This window comes from Numida meleagris, chromosome 5 (assembly GCF_002078875.1).
Source record: "Numida meleagris isolate 19003 breed g44 Domestic line chromosome 5, NumMel1.0, whole genome shotgun sequence".
Lineage (NCBI taxonomy): Eukaryota > Metazoa > Chordata > Aves > Galliformes > Numididae > Numida > Numida meleagris.
The window spans coordinates 45,816,301-45,835,166 of record NC_034413.1 but is presented as its reverse complement, the minus strand read 5'-3'; the positions used below and the strand labels follow the sequence as shown (position 1 = coordinate 45,835,166).

General features: G+C 41.5%; 2 protein-coding genes across 18 annotated transcripts in view; one reads left to right on the top strand and one right to left on the bottom strand.

Moving 5' to 3' along the window:
- Positions 1–11,037, bottom strand: part of CARF (calcium responsive transcription factor) — a 37,177-nt gene extending 26,140 nt beyond the window's left edge. For 10 of the 17 annotated variants that reach the window (XR_002439602.1, XR_002439601.1, XR_002439606.1 and 7 more), the window contains exons 1-6: positions 10,890–11,018; positions 10,283–10,519; positions 6,603–6,818; positions 5,379–5,499; positions 2,699–2,828; positions 1,214–1,298 (exon numbers count right to left, since the gene is read on the bottom strand). Coding sequence is in view for 8 of the 17 variants with exons in the window: in XM_021399685.1 (XP_021255360.1) it covers positions 1,214–1,298; positions 2,699–2,828; positions 5,379–5,499; positions 6,603–6,818; positions 10,283–10,519; positions 10,890–11,006 (906 nt within the window). In the remaining 9 variants the exon portion in view is untranslated. The other 7 variants (XM_021399692.1, XM_021399689.1, XM_021399687.1 and 4 more) reach the window with 7 other exon arrangements.
- Positions 10,948–18,481, top strand: WDR12 (WD repeat domain 12). Its single transcript, XM_021399700.1, has 13 exons — positions 10,948–11,045; positions 11,132–11,226; positions 11,316–11,410; positions 11,989–12,095; positions 12,848–12,963; positions 13,425–13,579; positions 14,344–14,389; positions 15,000–15,085; positions 15,271–15,411; positions 15,525–15,630; positions 16,383–16,515; positions 17,220–17,292; positions 18,018–18,481. Exons 1-13 carry the CDS (start codon positions 11,005–11,007, stop codon positions 18,093–18,095), a joined length of 1,272 nt encoding a protein of 423 aa, XP_021255375.1. The 5' UTR covers positions 10,948–11,004; the 3' UTR covers positions 18,096–18,481.

Genomic DNA, 18,866 nt, shown 5'->3' with positions numbered 1-18,866 from the left:
CGTTACTAGTTTTCTGATCTCTGCAAGTCTAAGTGGATATAATATCAGACAATATCATTTGTATAAAATAAAAGACAGAACAAAAGGAGGAACGGATTTATATATTTAGTTAATTTAAAAATTACATTAAGGAAAGAAATTCCATTTCTAAGTCTCTTGCAGCTGCAATTTCTAGCTATCAGTGGCCAAAACAACAGGAAAAATCTTTAAGCAGCAATGATTTCTGAAAAAGTGAGTAAGATAGCATGATTTCTCCTTCAAAAAAAGTATTAAAAGAAAGTAAAGTAAATATCCATCAGGAAGGGTATGGTAGCAGGAAGATGAGGTAGGTGATCTCAAGAACTTTCCCATCTCGTCTTTCCTTTCAAATTATTTATGACGCATTTAAGCTGTTAATATCATCCCAGTCATCATATAGATACACTTCTGTATATTTAACAACATGCAAATAGAGAGTTCTGCTTAGGTCAAATACCATGACAGGGAATAAAAACAGAGTTTCATCTACACCAAGTATGCAAATTCCCCATTTAGCATGGTGAACTACCTGTACAATTTACAGGAGAGAAAGACCATCTTACGGTTCCTTAATGGGTAATTGGAAAAAGGGGTATCAACCTTTCCCAGATTCAAAGATCTTCTCCCATGCAGTATGAGAAAATCTCAAAGCAAGTAGTAGTCACAACAAAAAAAGACAACAGGTAAGCATGCTTGCACAATAGAAGAAAAAAAAAAAAAGAATATTTAAAATATGAAGTTCCAGACTTGAATCTAGAAAGTAGGTTTTGATTTCTAACAGATGACACAAACTGATATAAAGAGTTGCAAACTTAGGGCATACAGAAAAAAAAATATTCTTTAATTATTAGACCACAAAGTTTAATGAAATGCAGTTTGCTCAGCAGAGACAAGTTTTTTCTGTATCATGAATGAACTCGATCCCGTGAAAAGGGATCAGTGGCTTTTCCCAGCACTGTATGGCATCGTGGAATTTCAGAAGCACAATTTACGCTTAGGAGCTGTTGACAGTTGGACATTCCCAAAAAGAAAGGAATTCCCTAACATTTTACACGTGAAATGTGCTAGTAGTAGCAGCTAGTACTAGTCTAATCTCATAACACCCAAAAGCTTGCACACAACTTCTATAAGCGTAAAGGTTCAGAGTCTTCATCTCAATGAAAAAGGCATTGAGTCAGAATTCCTTGCAGCTCACCTCACAGTTCCAGAGACGGCGTGCCCACGCAGGTGCATTTGTTGGCAAAGACTGGAGAGGCATGGGAAAGGAGTCCTGTAATATCCTGAAAAATATAAAATAAAAATGCAATAAGAGTACATAGACACCCAAGAAAGCAATTTTTTAGTCTAAACTACTGCTACTGCATCAAATCTGCCCATTACATAGATTCTTACAGCACATGACCAAACTAGAAATATTACATCAGCCCGTCTTGAAAACCTGGGATTCATTTTCTCCACATTCTATTTCACTATTAAAATAATTCACCATTAAGTATAAAAAAGAAATAAAATCACTGTCTTCTCTGTTCAACAAGTCCTCTGAGCATTCAGTATCATCATAATACTGAATGACAGTAACAGCCAAAATATTGTGAAATACACCAGGCTGAGTACCTTGATAACTTTCTTATGCAGACTGATGGCAGAGTTACAGTGATTAAAACAGACATCCAATGCACATTAAATACTGCACATTAGTATATTTTGAATTTCAAACAAAACCAGCTCCAATAACTATTTGAAGTCAATATCTACTTTCTTCACTCCCTAAATGCTGGAATGGAAACAGTGCATGCTTGTAGCAGTTTAAGATGTTAATCATTCCAAAACCCAAATGCAATACTTCCTGTCCATATAAATGTGTCTCCTTTCCAGGATCTGACATGTACAAACTATGTTCGTGATGTCCATACACAAGGTATTACACTTCATTTTAAATGTTGCTTGAATATATATAATTTGTGCTATAGTGCCAGGATTATTCTAATCTCCTCTACTTCTCAGTTTCAAAAGAGAATAAACCAATGCAAAGCAGGCCTGCAGTTCGTAAAAACAAGGCTTTTTTTTTCCTGGGGGAGGGGAGGAGGAAGCCCATCAAAAAAAATCCCACAGTATTCACAATTAAGATACTAGGCATCATTTAGCAAGGGTACAAAATCAGATTTCAAAGAGAATTAAAGAATAACTGAACTATTTTAATTTAAGAAGCTTTGCTAATCAATCTGCCTATGTCTTCCACCAAAACACATCATTAGCAGCAATCTTCTCTTACAATTTGTCAAAGGAAGCTGCAGTATTCCCTGCAGCTCCTTCACTAAATTACTTTCAACTTGTGCCATTATGAGTCTGTGTCTCAAGTAATTTCAGTAATTTGCACTGTGCTACTTTAAATACTCTCCTATTGCTCCAGTTAGGATACATCCAACTTGCTCTGGAACGCAGGTACTTTAAATGCTCTTCCCACTGCTCTGGCACACACATACGCTCCCTGCAAACACAGTTGGCTACACATCACACACTAATTCCAAAAGTTCATAATCTCCACTGAACTATTCTGTAGTAATTTGTGATAATCACTGCCCCCCCCACCCCCCCCCCCCAAAAAAAAAAAGTATAAGAAAACCCAACAGTATTACCAGCAAGTCAAAGTGATTGTTAACCTCTTCAACTCCTGACCTACCTGGCTGCTGATTTTTTTGATATGGAGAGAGATGCTTGTGGATGGAGAATATAACCACTTGCACTGTCTGCTATAGCAGCCACTGCCACAGTCTGCAAGTTCCCATCACCGCACTTCTCTTCTGAAGCATCTTTGTAAAAATAAAACATCCCCCTGGTTAATATGTGAACTTTGAATGAGAAAAATCACAAACGACAATTACATTTTGTGTGTTGCAGAAACAAGCATTTTAACAGATGAAATAAGAGTACGTCCAAAAGAAAAACTACAAAACAGCTCTAGGAACACATATGAAGATACACTTGATAAGGTTGATTGTACTCACAGACTTTGGTATTTGCGTTACTGCTAATGACCCCACAACAGAGTAAGTAATCAGAACTTTAAAAACTGTTTTACATTTCTGCAAATTCATGTAGGATTGCCCGACTATCTTGTCCTGCTGCAAATCTCACACCCATAGCTTTTAAAAAGAAAGGAGATTGCGATACTACTTTGTAATTAGAAAGGGCACCTAAACAAGCAAAAGTTTCTTTTCTGTTGTTGTTGTTGATGCTGTTTCTTTTTGATATCATGAGGGATCTAAGGCCTCTCTGGTAACTGAATCTGACACGCCATTACGACAAACGTTTCATCCAGGAAGCAATCCATAAGCCAAAAAATAGCATGAGATTGAAGCCCGTGTATATGGATAAGCGATAATGTAAAGGAAAATGGTGAAAGCAGATACTTGATATTTTGGTCTCAGCATAAATAAAAGAGAGTTCTCTTTAGATATGGGATTTTTGCCCTTCAATTATGAAAGTTTCTTTCCCCCATTCCAAGAGAGAGAGAACTACGTTATTGACTCAGTACAGATATCAGTCCACTAGATAGCTTCTGCCATGTAAGTCTATAACAAGATGAAAGTACAGCGATAATAGTGGGGTAGCAAAGTCTTTGGCTGCAGCAAATGAGGACAAGCCCAAATGCAGCAGCTGTAGACACAAAAACAAAGGAAAAAAAAAAAACTACTTACCTTCAGAAGGCCTCAGGTATGCAGGGATCTCCAGTGAGATACCCTTGCCTCCACTGCCAACCCCTAAATGAGGTCTGGGAAGGGGTGGATTCTGGCTCCATCCCTTCCGGTCACTCAGGTGCATTGCGTGCACCTGACCTCCCCTGGGTTGGCCCTGCCTTCCCACCAGGTGCTCAATCACTGGTTCAGGCCGTGACTTAGCATTTCCACTATATGCCAAAAGATTCATGAATCAGAGTAATATCACTCAGGCTCAAAGCTTGTAGCGCTGGTTCCTTCTAAACAGATGCACTCTCAAGAGCCTAAGCTCTACTCTGAAGTTTGTGCCATTTTATCTATTACCACTACCTGCTAGGTAAGAGAAACTCAAGTTCTTACACTCCATTCTCCTTCCCCTTTAATCTCTGACAAGTCTTCCTTATGGTATTTTAAAGATCAAACAACTACATAGTCTTTTAGTAATAAGTGCCTAGAAAAAGAAGGAAAATCAGTAGTACTGTTGCAGAACTTATATTCAAATACTGCAAAAATGATCTATTTGCACAGGGAGCACCACATGGGATGAAAAATGTGAATGCAAAAATACTATTACGCATTGCAAATTATTGCCTATAAAAAGTAGCAGCAATTCTTCAGTACCTGAAGCTTCACTGTCAGCTTAAAATCATGTAAGACTGTACTAACTAAACAGTGGTCTCACCCCTGCAGGTAGCAAGGGAGGAAGGAAAGAGAAGCATTAGCATAGCAGCACACTTTCAATGTAAGATCCTGAAATCATCTTCCAACCTTAAGTGAAAAAGGCTGAATCAATAACTTGAATCCCAAGACATTAGTCTTATCTTTAAGCTCTTGTTCCACAAGAACACTTAAGCAGTACTCAGATTTTGAAAATTTCCTCAATTTTTGATATTTTTTTCTTTTTTTTTCTTCCAGAAAATGTAGAACAGTTCAACGTATTTTTCAGAGTTTGACAAAACATGACAATTAAGTTTTCAGTTTTATTCTGTGAATGAAAACCAGCACATAGCCTTTAGCCATCCAGCTTGGCTTACAGATGGATAATGAATGCTTCTTGAGATGAGCTTAAAATTTGTGCTTGTAGTTGCATGCCTCAGCACATACTTAAGATGTGGCACTTTACACACTGAGGGCAAGAACTTGGCAATAAAGTGAAAGTTACAACCCATTCACTTCGTGGGGAACTGAATTTCTACCTAGATACTTCACTGCTGGCTTCACAAAAGATGCCTCGCCACATGCGGTCTCTGGCGCAGGCCAGAACATGAATTCTCCTATCTGCATTCCTTGAACTAACTTCCTTGACTCAAAAATGAATCAAGAAGATAGTAAAAATGTGAAGCTGATGATACAGTTCTCTGATAAAGCACAAATATAGATATTAATGGTAAATAAAGCAAGCAGCAGCTTTGTCCTTGACTTCTCAATTTACCCATAACACATTTAAAGTGAGCATAATAACCCTTATTTCACAGGGCTTTGACCAACAGAAAACACTGCGTGGCAGATTCATAATCAGAAAACAGATTATTTAAGTATGCATTTTTGTCTTTTAATATTGGCTAAAGAAAGGAAACACACAAACAAGAGGCTCGTAATAAAATACAAGAATCATGAAGGATACATTCAGACAGAGGAACTCACCCTGAGTGCTGGTGACATCCAGAAGCTGACCCTGAGGAATTATCACTTGGGCCATTCCTGGCTGGGCAGAAGGAATGACGTGAAGCACCTGCCCATTTTCTGACTGGCTGGCAACAATCATCTGTACAGTGATCACACAAAAGTATCAGTGGTGCTAGTTGGTATAGCGATCAGGATTGCAGGTTGATGGGTTTTGCCTGTTATTGGAACAGGAAATATCCTGGCTAGAATTAGGGTCTGTAAATTAACTTGAATTTACATATTAAGAAAACCATCTATTTACTGTTAATTAAAATTGCTTGCCACCTTCTATTAAAAAAAACCAACCCTTTAACTTATAAAAGAGGTAAAGAAAAAACACCTTAGGGGACTGCAGAAAGAATTAGACATTTATTTGAAACAGAAAGATCTCAAAAACCTGAAAGCCATTCGGAGTTGAATCGCTGCAACCCCATCCACAGACGAGTAGAATTAATCATGACATATTAAAACCTTTGATCTCTACTCCTAAGAAATTGAGCTCTATGGGCAGCATTTTATGCGAAAGCAGACAGAAGAAAAGCTGTGGGACTTTAAGAAACAAATGACTTAAACCTCCTAGAATTCTGGAAAACTGAGAAGACTCGTTATGGTAAATACTTACTTTACTACTAGGGCTTGTTTCCGGCAACACAATAAAATCTTAAATGACAAAACATAACCTTGATTCTGACTTACTACACTTCATATAGGTGAGGTGCCTTTAAATGACAGTTCAACACATGCCAACCATGATCCTTGAGTGAAAGAACATTTACTTTGTAACAAGATAACGAAGAACTACAAATGCAACATTTTGAGCAAATTAACTCAAAAAAAAAAAAAAAAAAAAAAGACTGACAGAACGGGTTGACATCGCTAATATCCCAGCCCTAGGAAAACAAAGAGACTCATCCAGCAGATACAGAGAGAGCAGCAGCAGAAGCAGCATGAGATTTTACCACACAAGATCAAATGTTGAATAGTGACAAACGCTGCTGTTTAATAAAATCAGTAAGGTTGGAGCAGGATTTCCCTACTTGAGGAAGAGCGACAGGAGCATAAACTGAACCGCGGAAAATTCTCGCCTTGTTGCTCAAGACTGAACAGGCTGTTCTACAAGAAAAGCGCTGCATTTTTGCAGGGGTCCTTCACGGAGGCCCTTCGCCTGCGCATTCACCACCTGCCCTGTTTGGCAGCACTCACCATGTGCGCGCTGGGCGCTCCGAGGGGCTGCAGCTCGCAGAGTGGCTGGCCATTTGGGTTGAGCAGGTGGAACTCCTCTGCGGACAGAGGCGGAGGCGGCCGCGCGGGTGCAGCTGAGGATGCAGAGCTGCCCAAGAGGCGTACGGTGATCGGCAAGGCTGCAGGAGAGTCGCTCTGTCCCAGTGATGGATCCCTGGAATCCATGCAGGTTACACGCTTTCATGGAGGAAAAACAGGAAAATGTGCTTTAATCCCAAGCAGAGATCGCTCCTTTTAAAAATAAAAAAGAACACTTAAAACGGTCAGGAAACATGTTATGCTCAGAGGGTGCTCTACGTCCTTCTGAGTAAGAGGCTCAAATACAATTACTACCACAACACACAGCATCTGGCTATCCATCGGCTCAAAACCAAATGGCATAGGAATACGACAGAAGGAATTTCTGTGCTTTTTAAAGACAGACGATGCATTAGTACAAAGCAAGCAATAAATATACTGACGCGCTATCATATGGTAAGTTAATCAGAGATGATGCAAAGAAAGCGCCTACAAAACCAGGACTTTTGTATTTCACCTGGAAACCCCAACCACTTGTTTCTGACTGCCTGGTACTGCTGCAGTTGCCTGCAAACAAAACATTAGATCTTTCCATAGCGACATCATGGTCCGTTTTCTTCCATTACAAAATGACCTGGAAAAGTTACAAAACTATTTCAGTACTTTCGCCTCAACCAAGATACTGCCGCAGGCTTTTTTTGGTCTTAAAAATCTAGCCTGACGATTTCCAGCCGGGCTGCCTGCTCAGAACAAAACCCTCAAGACAAAAGCCCTTGCTTCTTTATCACTTTATTACTTGCTGCAGAAAAATGTCAGCACATTGCTCCAGGAGTATGTTCTAGTGCCTTGTGTGAGAAAATTTGCTCGACTCATTGCACATATAGATAAGCACACACACTCTTCTGCTTTGCACCTAGTTCACGAGCACTTATCTCCAAGCTTCCTGAGACATTTGATATTTAAAGATACACCTGCACTGCCTTATGAAAATATTAGTCATCTCCTTCCATAATAACATACAGGTCTTCAATTACCCAAATCTGTCATGCAGCCATGTTGGAGTATATTGGGTTTGTTTTAAAGAGGTAAAAAACAACGTTTAAGTGACGGACGGTTACTACTGTTAGCCTACAGCTCTAAGCTTTGTGCAGGAAAAACACCAGGTATTTTAAAAAAAACAAACTTGTCATGAACCAAGGGATGAAAGACAGAATAACAGAGTTCCCAGTACTTGGGAGATTTACCTCTCATACCAAAGAAAAGCCCGCTGCAAACCTTTGAGCAAACAGAGAACATTAGACAGTAAATTGCCATAGCCACACTTTAAGGCTTGGACCCAGACAGTACAGCCTTTAAAGCAGTCACAAGTCCCAAATATTTATAAGCAACTAGACAAAACAACATATTCACCCAGCCCCTACATTACTAAAGCGTGTATATACGCCAGTGCATACATCATATGCCAAAGTGAAGAGGAGACCACTTAATTCCTGGAGTTTGGGTGGAAGAGGGAGAAAGGTGCTTAGTTTTTCCCTCCAGCATTTATCTAATTTTCCATTCAATTTTCTAGTGAGAATATTCCAAACCAAGCTCCAAATAAAGTTACTAACATTCAGTAACTACTTCGGAACTGAGAATAATTATGAGATGTTTTAATTTAAATATATGAAGTGTATTGAAAGCAAATGAAAAAAATATATAAAATAAAACCCAGACCAGATAGAGCAGGATTTCAGCATCACTCACATCACTCAACCAGTTTCCCCCAACTAAGATGCAAAGGTACCCAGTTTAGCTGAGGCAGCACATTCAGTTCTTACAGGTAACCTGACGAGCACGATAGCGTGCTCCGAGCGCTCTGCAACCCTCCTACAGAGCATGGGGATGGCTGCATCAGGATGGACCAACGGCCCAAACAGCCAACGTCCTGCATCTCACAGGTTGGTTAATAACAAAGCCCAAGGAAAAATGACAGCAGCTGAGCAAACACTCAGTGATATTCTTCCAGCTTCCTAGTATAAACAGCCCAGAAACACCTCAAACCTGAAGTTGTACCTTTGTGTTTTAAAGAAGCCCTCAGTGTATTTCTGTTTGGTGGCTCTGTCTAACCACTGCTCTAACCCAGGGAAACCAGGGGCATGCGTATCACCCCAGAGTGAACTCTGTGGTGTAACCATCCAGGCTTCATGAGCCTCGCTTCTGTGCAATCCCAAACAAAAGGGTGATTTTTTTGTTTTGTCCTAAAGGGGTATACTTTTATAGATGCTTAAAAGCATGTACACAGTTAATACATTTTATACCTAGATAAACATTTCTAACAAATACCCCAAATAAGACAGTTTCCTGTGTATAGATCTAAATATGGATATTTGTCACAAATGAGTAAACAACACACAACTATCTCTTCCTAAATGTTTTACATATGTTTTATACAACAATTTCAAATATAACACACCAGTGACATGCATTTACCAGGAGGCCCAGAAGAGATGTGGGAGCTTAAGGTCAGTGTAGAACTGAGGAATGGCAACAGCACCACCCAGGCAGCCCCATGCTGCTTCCTGCCAACCCCTGAAGGCTGCTCCCAGCCCCAGGTCCAGCACTTTGAACCCTGCCGGACTGCTTCCCTTACACCCTGCCTACCATGTGGGGAGCGCTCTGCTTCAAATAAAGCAATATCTACAGCCACCACTGGCCTTGGTCCAACTCCACAAAGAGAACAAGCAGCTACAAACTGCAGCACACACAGATAAGCACAACTCCATCACCAGAGCGTCAAGAACAGTCTCACAGATGGGATTTCCAAGAGAGCCAACACGATGCACAGCAGTCCAGTCTACAGCGTTGCTACCAGCAGATGAGTACCAGAGACAAATGTGCTGATAGCTCAGGATTGCCTAACACTGTGAGGGTGGCGAGACGCTGGAACAGGCTGCCCAGGGAGGCTGTGGATGCCTCCTCCCTGGAAGCACTCAAGGCCAGGCAGGATAGGGCTCTTAGAAACCTTGTCTAGTGGAGGTGGCCCTGCCTGCAGCAGTAAGGATGGAACTAGATGATCTTAAAGGTGCCTTCCAACCCAAACATTCTATGATTCTATGAAAGGCAGATGGCAGCTCCAAGCCTTTCCTCCACATACCACCACAGACCACAGGCACAGCCACCCCACGGTGGTGCTCTCAGCAGCGGGCACCACCCTGCCCCCAGCCATGAAGCCCAGAGAAACGCTATTTCCTGCAGTCCCACATATAACTTTTAATACTAAGAAAGCAGTGTGGATACCAGTCCTATGAAAAAAAGCTAAACTATTACAAAAGTAAAAGAGACGTGCTCACAGTGACAACAAGCACACTGACTTACACTGACGTATGGGAATCCCCTCAGACACCTCAGACCCTCAGCGTGTTCCCATGTTTAAAAAAGAAAAAAAAACACAGGAAAAAGAGCTGGACTGTAAAAGTCAGTGCCTTTGGCGTGCCTGACGGCAATACTGCCCATTCTGCCTTCAGCTCATACTTCGTGGCAAGAGGCATACAGATGGAGGCCTTGCTAACAGTCGTGTCCCAGGATTGTTATTATAAAATAACGTAAGATCTTATAAAGAGACTCAAAATCACAAGGCTTACCACAATTAAACACTTCCTCCAGAGCTGCCCCTGAGGACACTTCTCCAACAGGTAAACCCTCGCGAGGGGACAGTAACGCCCTAACGGGGCGATGAGGGCACGGCGACTCCCCCAGCCACGAGTCACAAGCAGGCGAACGCGCACCAGGTCCGGGTGCGCACGGCAGGGGGGGGTCGGGGGGGAACTGCTCACAGCGCCGTTACGCAGGCGGGGTACGCCAGTGCCCGGGGAGCAGCCCTAGGGACGGGTACGGGGGGAAACGGGCGACGGATGGCACCCGGAGCCTGTGAGAAGCAACGGGACCGGCACCGCTCACCCCGCGCGGGGCCGGCTCACACGGACGCCGCAGCCCGCGCGGCGTGAAGCCAGAACGAGGGATGCTCGCGGGGCGCGGCGGGCCGGGGTCCCGCAGGCGGCCGCAGCCGGCCGCAGCCGGCAGTCGCGGTGCCGCGCCCCCTTCCCACCCCCCAAACCCCGCTCAACACCGCCTCCTCACGGCGAGGGGGCACGGAGGCAGCCCCGCAGCGCCCGGTATGACGGGCCGGCACCCTCCGCGGGGGACACCGCGCCCCCCTCCTGCCCCTGCCCCGCGCCCAGCCCGCCCCACCTCGGCGGGGCTCCCGCCGGCGCCGCCATGGAGGCCGCCCCTCGGCGCACGCGCGGTGCCCAGCGGCGGGAGGGGCTCCGGGAAGGCGCGCGGGCTGCTGGGGGCCGCCGGCAGCATGGCGCAGCTCACGGCGCGATTCCGCACCGAGAACCCCAGGTGAGGCGCGGCCGGGCCGGGGTGGGTAGGGGGGTGGCTGCCGGAGCACCCTGCCCGGGGCCGCTAACGGCGCCGTGTGCCCGCAGGTACGCCGTGGAGGACGTTCCCTTCTCCGTGCCCGCGGCCTCCGAGACCGCCGACCTTAGCCACCTCATCAACAAGCTGCTGGCGGCGCGCGCCGGTAGGTGCCGCGGGAAGGGGCCCGGCCTCACGCGGCTGCCGCGGGCCCCTCGCCCTCCCTGAGCGGCTCTGCTTTCTGATTTGTTTCAGCGGACCACAAGTATGTGGAGTTCGACTTCCTCATCCAGGGCCAGTTCCTGCGCGTGCCGCTGGTCACGCACATGGAGATGGAGAATATCTCCACGGTGAGGCCGCGCCCCGCGCACACCCGCTGGGGGGAGTGCCGAACGCGCTCGGTTTTTCTGCTTTTCTGACTTACCCAGAAGTCCCCGCATGTTTAAATTCATTCTGAACTGCAAAATAACGACAGAGTAGGAGACGTAGTAGCTTTGGATAATGGAACACCGTTATCGCATCTCTTGTCTCTGTACAGTGCTTTAGTCCATCATTCACCCGTGTTAAGGCCCCTGCAACAGTAGTTAGGCTGAGGGGCAAAGGGAGAGGTCAGCATCGCCTCTAGAAAGCCACACCCCGTGAATTATTTCAGACATCAGTTTTAAATGGTAGATACAGAAGAGGAACACGAGAACAGTGAAAATAATGGCTTTTGCTTTCAGCTTGCTATTAATTGTAATTTGCTACAACTATGGAAAGCAGCATCACCCACCTGAAGACTGCAGTTCCACTAACCTGGAATTCTTGGTGCCAGGATCTCTGCCCAATAAGCTTGTATATTTGCACCACACTGCAATTAAGTATTATTATTGTTATTGATTAGGAAAAATAAAACCACGCTAAATAAACATTTTGTTTGTGAGCTCAGGAAGAAGTGGTGGAAATAGAGTATGTGGAGAAATACATGGCCCCTCAGCCCGAGGAATGCATCTTCCATGACGACTGGATCAGCTCTGTTCAGGCCACTGAAGAATGGTACCGCACTAAACCAGTTCTTTGTTGTGTATTATTCCTGATGTATGCACATGACTCCATGATGTTAAATGGAGTGCTATTCTGTCTCTTTACTAAACTGTTACTTTTTTCTCCTTACTCTGTTTTTGACTTGATTTTTCTTTTTAACCTAGCAAGTCCTTCAGCTGCTTGCTTTTGTAAATAGTTTAGTTTTAAACCTCAGAACTTGTGCTGAAGTCAGCACAGAACAAGACAAATATTTCAGCATAGAACTCTTGCTTGAAATAGGTAATACAAATGCTGTTTACCATCTCTGAAAGGAAGCAAGATTTCTGTATCTATTTTAAATCTTAAATCCTTTTGACTTCAAATGTGATGAGTATACAGCAACAAATACAACTGTATAGCTTTGTGCAGAGCTTTTCATTAAAGCTCATAATTGTCCTTAAGTACTGTATTTTTAAAGTCATTTTCCAGTCAACACGGCCACGTTCCTATATTAATATATGGTTTGAAAATGCTCCAAGATCCTCCTGTTAACACACCATGAACAATAACATTTCATACATGATTTAAAAGGTAATTTAAGTCTCACTTACCAGAATATGCAGTACTACTATTGCTATTCTTTGTCCTGTACTCACAGCTTTGCACTTAGAGGCTTTAACAAAGCCATTTCAGGTAACCAGTTAGTATGTCATATTCTTAATTTCTGGTTTTGTAGAAACATTGTTGGCTTTAAAGACAAGAATGTTAAATTCTGTGTCTTGCAGGATATTAACTGGCTGCTATGATCAGACTGCCCGAATCTGGTCTTCAGAAGGAAAATCCATCATGACAATAGCTGGGCATACGGAAGTAGTGAAGGATGTGGCATGGGTGAAGCAAGGTCAGTATGTATATTATAAGAGCAGTAATAGTTGAAGTTATTGGGAGAGAAATGTCAGAGTTTCCTCAATCATGAATACTCATGTAATCACAGAATGAATGATTAAGGTCCAACTGCCCTATGCAAGCAGCAACAGCTAGAACAGGTTGCCCAGGACCATGTCCAGATGTCTAGATTTTAAATTATGTCAGCCTTTGTCAGTTTTTTTTTTTTAATCAAGTAATGGTGGCAGTAAGACAGTCCATGAACAGTAACGAATGTAGTAGTTTAATGTGCACATTGTCACCCTCCCAGACTTACTTGTATTAGTTTTACTTGCAGGGTAACATGTGAACTGAGGTACGTTTACGTCACGTTACTGGCAGATAGGGTTTCTATCTACTATTTCTTCAACTAGAACAATTCCTATAAATATTTTGGAAAGCAGAGTTTAGGGTGAACATGCCTTCTTTCTTTCTCAGATAGTTTATCCTGCCTCTTAATCAGTGCATCTATGGACCAAACTATCCTCCTCTGGGAGTGGAATGTGGAGAAGAACAAAGTGAAAGCCCTTCACTGCTGCAGGGGACACGCGGGGAGTGTAGACTCTGTAGCAGTTGATTGCACAAGAACTAAAGTGAGTGAGTCCTTGAAGGAAATCTTTGGATTTTGGGATGTTAGCAACCCGTAACTCAAAAGTAACTTTTTCTCTCTCTGTGTAGTGATAGTCATCATATTATTGTGACTGACACAGATAAATGTCTGTTCTTGTTCTAAATGATGGTTAGTAAAAAAAATCTAGGAGTGCTACATGAACATGAGGTCTTCTTTTCAAATAAAGCGTTGCACTTACTCCAGTGCCACAGAAAGCTGAAGAGGACTTTAAATAGCGCAAGCTAGTGCAGTGTTTCATTTCTGAGAGTGACCTTGAATGCTTAAGGAAACCTTGTATTTTACACAGATGAATACAGGTTATAATGAACTATTTTCAAATTCTGCCTAAATTTCAACAGTAATTTTGGATCAGAAAAAGCTTTCCTAGAGCAATACTTAGAAAAAGCTGATGGTGGAAGAGGTACTTTCTCTTTATGCAAGACTTGAGCACTTAGAAGCATTCATACCAAAGGTAGAGTTGCCTCCCTCATCTTGACTCTATCAAGGCAAAAAAAAAAAATTGCTGGAGATGAAAAAAGAGATGTTTTGTAGATAATCTTCCTGCAAAGTTAAGAAAATGCAATTTGATCTGTACCTTTTTTTTTTGTTGTCCCATTTGAGGAGCCCAGCCCTACTAGTTATGTATTACAATCTATTGGTTAATTTTTCAAGCAGGAACTGTACTTGGTAGGGCTGGCTTGCAAGGTTTGACCGGAACAAATGTTAACAAAATGTTTGTTTGTTCAGTTCTGCAGTGGATCTTGGGATAAGATGCTAAAGATTTGGTCTGCAGGTAAGATAAGTCTAAGCTGAGATTCTCGGCCATGTTCAGAACTGTGCTTATAGTAACCTGAATGATGGATACCTGAATCCCTTTTTCTATAAGAAAGTTTGATATCTCTGTTAATAAAAGCAAGCTATACCTTTTCTTTTTTATTGCAATAGCTTTGCAAGACTGTAAGTAACTCTTAAGTTCCCATTTTGGTTGGTAACAATTTCAGGTACAGCTTTGAACTGCCTGCCCCTGTTCATTTTATTTAGAACACAGAACTTTGTTTCATTGATTTTTAGTGCATTTATACAAGCATGCAGGTTTGAGTATAGACTGTAAAGCAAAGGCCTGTGGGTTATTTTTATGGTCTATTAACACTGTAGTATGGAGCAAAGTAAGATGGTCAGGTCTTTTCTAGTAATGTAGACTAATCATTTTTTTCATTTGCATGTTTTCTTTTACTGTTACAAGACATGCTCTTGGTTTGGGAGTATATATTTGGGTACTATTTCTGAAGATAGTGTTTACCACACACTTCAGTTACTGTTGGGATTTTCCATCAGGAAAGATGGTCTTAAAAATTCTGCTGGAATGTCAGAAACCTCTATATCAAATGTGTCTTCTGTCATAGTCCCTACAGATGAAGAGGATGAAATGGAAGAAACAGCTAATAGACCACGGAAGAAGCAGAAAACGGAACAGTTGGGACTGACAAGGGTAAGATGAGCTCCAGGCTTGTATGACATTTTGAAGGGCAGCCACAGAATGTAATTTATCTTTGTTAATAGTTACTATATAAGAAAATCTCTGGTGATATGTCCATGGTAGATCAGACGCATTTTTATTTACTGAAAGATAGATGTGTAAATTATACTCAATCTAATCTCACTTTTAAATCCTAGACTCCCCTGGCAACCCTCTCTGGCCACACAGAAGCCGTCTCTTCTGTGCTGTGGTCAGATGCTGAAGAAATTTGCAGTGCATCGTGGGACCACACCATTAAGTTCTGGGATGCTGAGACTGGGGGTCTCAAATCAACTTTGGTGAGATCACTGTACTTCATGTGTTCAACTGATGTCCAGCTTAAACAAAAATAACTGTACAAAACCAACCAGTAGCTCCTCTTTTAAAGGTTTTGGGTTTTTTTTTTTGACAGACAGGAAACAAAGTGTTTAATTCCATTTCTTACTCACCACTGTGTCGACGCCTGGCATCTGGGAGTACTGACAGACATATTAGACTATGGGATCCTCGCAGCAAAGGTGAGATGATAAATGTGTATGTTCATGAAGGTGTTTTTCCAAAAGCATCTCAAAACTTGCCTTCTCATGCCTCTGCTAGAAATAAGCCATTTAGGAGCTTTTATTAAACACAGACGTTTCTTCTCTTTTCTGTAACTCAGTGCAATTAGAAAACTAATTCAGTTTGTTTTCACTTTCTTAAAAAGACAACCAAAAAAACCTTAACAACATATATTCAACTGCATAGTCGCAAACCTGAACTGTTTAATTTCCTTTATTTAAAGACTCAGTCCCTCTGCTTAAGCTGCCACGCTCAAATTGATGGGACCATCATTTAAGCAAAATAGCAGTCGCTTTGTTATACTGTTGTGGTGCCTTCTCACACAGGACTGCTAATCACTTAGATCTGAGCCAACTAGATGTATTCTATAGACATGTTTACTTCTTCAGCTTCTGTAAATCCAGTCATGATTTCAGCTATATTATCCTCTTATTTGTTACTAATAAAAGCAATTTTTCTTTTTTTGAAAGAATCTTTGAAAAGAGAGTTTAGTGAAATACATTTTTTTAAATTACATTTACCAGAACTAGTGACACTTTCCTTTTTTTTTGTGTGTGTGTGTTCACTTTGATTTCTGAGGTAGTAATTGCATAATATTGGGTACACTTACCCCAAACACATAAGTACTGCTGACTGAATTTTGTATGCATCTTAAAAGGGCCTGTTGCAGTTGACATTGGCTGTGAGTAGCTTTTTGTTTTTTCCTGTCCAGATGGCTCCTTGGTTCTCCTGTCACTGACTTCTCACACGGGCTGGGTGACATCCGTGAAGTGGTCACCCACCCATGAGCATCAGCTGATCTCTGGTTCTCTGGACAACATTGTGAAGCTGTGGGACACAAGAAGGTAAAATAAACACAAGTTCCATGCTAGCCAAAGGCATGTAAGCTTACAGCATCAATTAGCCTAATGAAATCACAAAATCAGTGTTAGAAATTCATTGGAAAGTCCTGTGGTGATTGTGCAAATCTGCTAGGATTTAGGAGTCAAGCATATAATGAAGAAAAATATTTTTAATCTGAGTACGTATGGCTTAATCATGAGAGCTATGTGGTGTTCTAACACAGGACATCACCGATGTTAAGAACAGTGTTGACTGAGGTGCACAAGGCAGGAATCCTAACATTGCTAATGGGATTAAGAACAGCAGGTCTGCTACATGTTCCTCTGCTATAAGGAACAAAATGTGCTATTTCTAAAGAACAACCCTTGCTACTGTTTTCACGCTTTTCATACAATTTTCAAAGAATGATATGGTCTGCGTGCAGGAAACTTAAATGTATTGTTCTGGGAAAAAAAGTACAGTCAAACACTATCCAAATGGAAGAAAAACCTTCATTAACCTTCCGTCTCAGAGTAGTTTGCAAGCAGGTGAAAAATACTGCTGCTTTTCTCTTTGGGGATATAAGAGAGCTTAAAACTGAAGCGATCAGCTATAGAGAATGCAATGGAAAGGTCACAAATAGTGGGTACCCGTACACTGTTAAAGAGTCTAACTGCTCACATAATTTCAAACCTGTGACTGTATATATACACCTGTGTTTTACCAGTTGCAAAGCTCCTCTGTATGACTTGGCTGCTCATGAAGATAAGGTTTTGTGTGTGGACTGGACAGAAGCAGGGGTAAGAATCTGAAGAATTAATCTGTTTATATGTTGTAGTTAGGAAGTGGGCTAAAAGCAGTATTTTTCCCTTATGCTTAATGGCAGAAAAGAGCAAGAAGTTTTAGTTGTTGCTTTGGTTGAAACTGAGTAAAAAAGGTGTTACTGTCATTGCACTGGCAGAGCTTCCCCGTACAACTGTGAAAGCAGATAGGATGGGAGTTTAAGATCTGTAGCACTAAGTGGGCGTTATACTCATGTTCCACATGTGGAGAGAAATGAGAACAGCAGCACAGCTCACTGAGAAAATACGTGTTTCAAGGTACCGTTTACTGCCACAGAGACTAAAGCAGCAGCAAGAATTGAGACGTTAGGCATGGCAATGCAAGTTGAAGGGGGGAGCTTTATAATCCTCTTTAGCAAGCTGTTCTGCTACTGTAATGATAACAAACATGCATAAAAGAATAAAAGCATTTCTCTAATGTTAGAAACTCTTGATGTGGCTACTGTTAGAAAACAGGAAAAGGCAGGAAGAGCTTTAGAAGTTTTACACAAAAACTTACAATTTTGGGAGGAGAACCAGAGACAAAATTGCTCCCATGCTTGGATTCTGGGTTTTCATCATGCATTAACGGATCATTATTTATTTCTTCTGTTCATGTCTTAAAGAAAAATGAGAATTTTTAATATATTAGGGAATTTTGCATAGTTCTGATATTAATTACAATTTTCTTTTTCTGTCATCAGTTGCTATTGAGTGGTGGTGCAGACAACAAACTGTATTGCTACAGATACCCAGCCATAGCCTCTGATGTTGGAGCATGAAGGTCAACAGCTAGAAGACTTTCTTTTAATTTTAAATTTTGCAGTAGTCACTCTCTTAACATCCATACACACTCAACATTTGAATGAAGACTTTTGCAGTCCAGAGAGCAGTTGTTCCTATTTTTTGTACTGGTAACCTGTATCCGTATTTATAAGAGCAGAACAACAGCCAGCAGCTTCACATGTGCTTACCGTGAAACAAAGCAGGGGGTGTTTTCTTCCCATTTTGATGACTTTGTATTTAAATCTTTCGAATGGCTATTTGAATAGCCTTCTTATTAACAGTGAACTGTTATTGACACTTAGAAAAAAACTACTGGACTAAATTATTTTTTGCATTTACCTGTTTTCCCTTAAAAAAAAAATAAAGCTTTTACGTAAGTTCATTGTTTCAGCGCCTCACTTCAGATAGAAGTCAGACGTTCAGTAGGGTTGTTGGTAGTTCTTAAGATTAGTTCCTTCACTGACAAACCCAGTCTACTTTTTAGGGTAGGACTTAGTACGCTCACAGTGCACACGTAGATAGCTAAACAAAATCGGAACTAGCTTTACTATTAGGTTATTGTAGAACAGTCAAGACAAGTTAATTTCAGTTAATTGTTGGTGTGAAATTGATAAGAAAATAAAAATCAAAACAGTTGAATTAAGTCAGCTACCCATTTGTTTATAACTAACTTGTATCTAAACTACTATCAACATGGTTTAAAATCTGAGCCTGTAATATACTCAGAGAATGATATGGTATTTTCTAATATCTAAAATCTACATCAG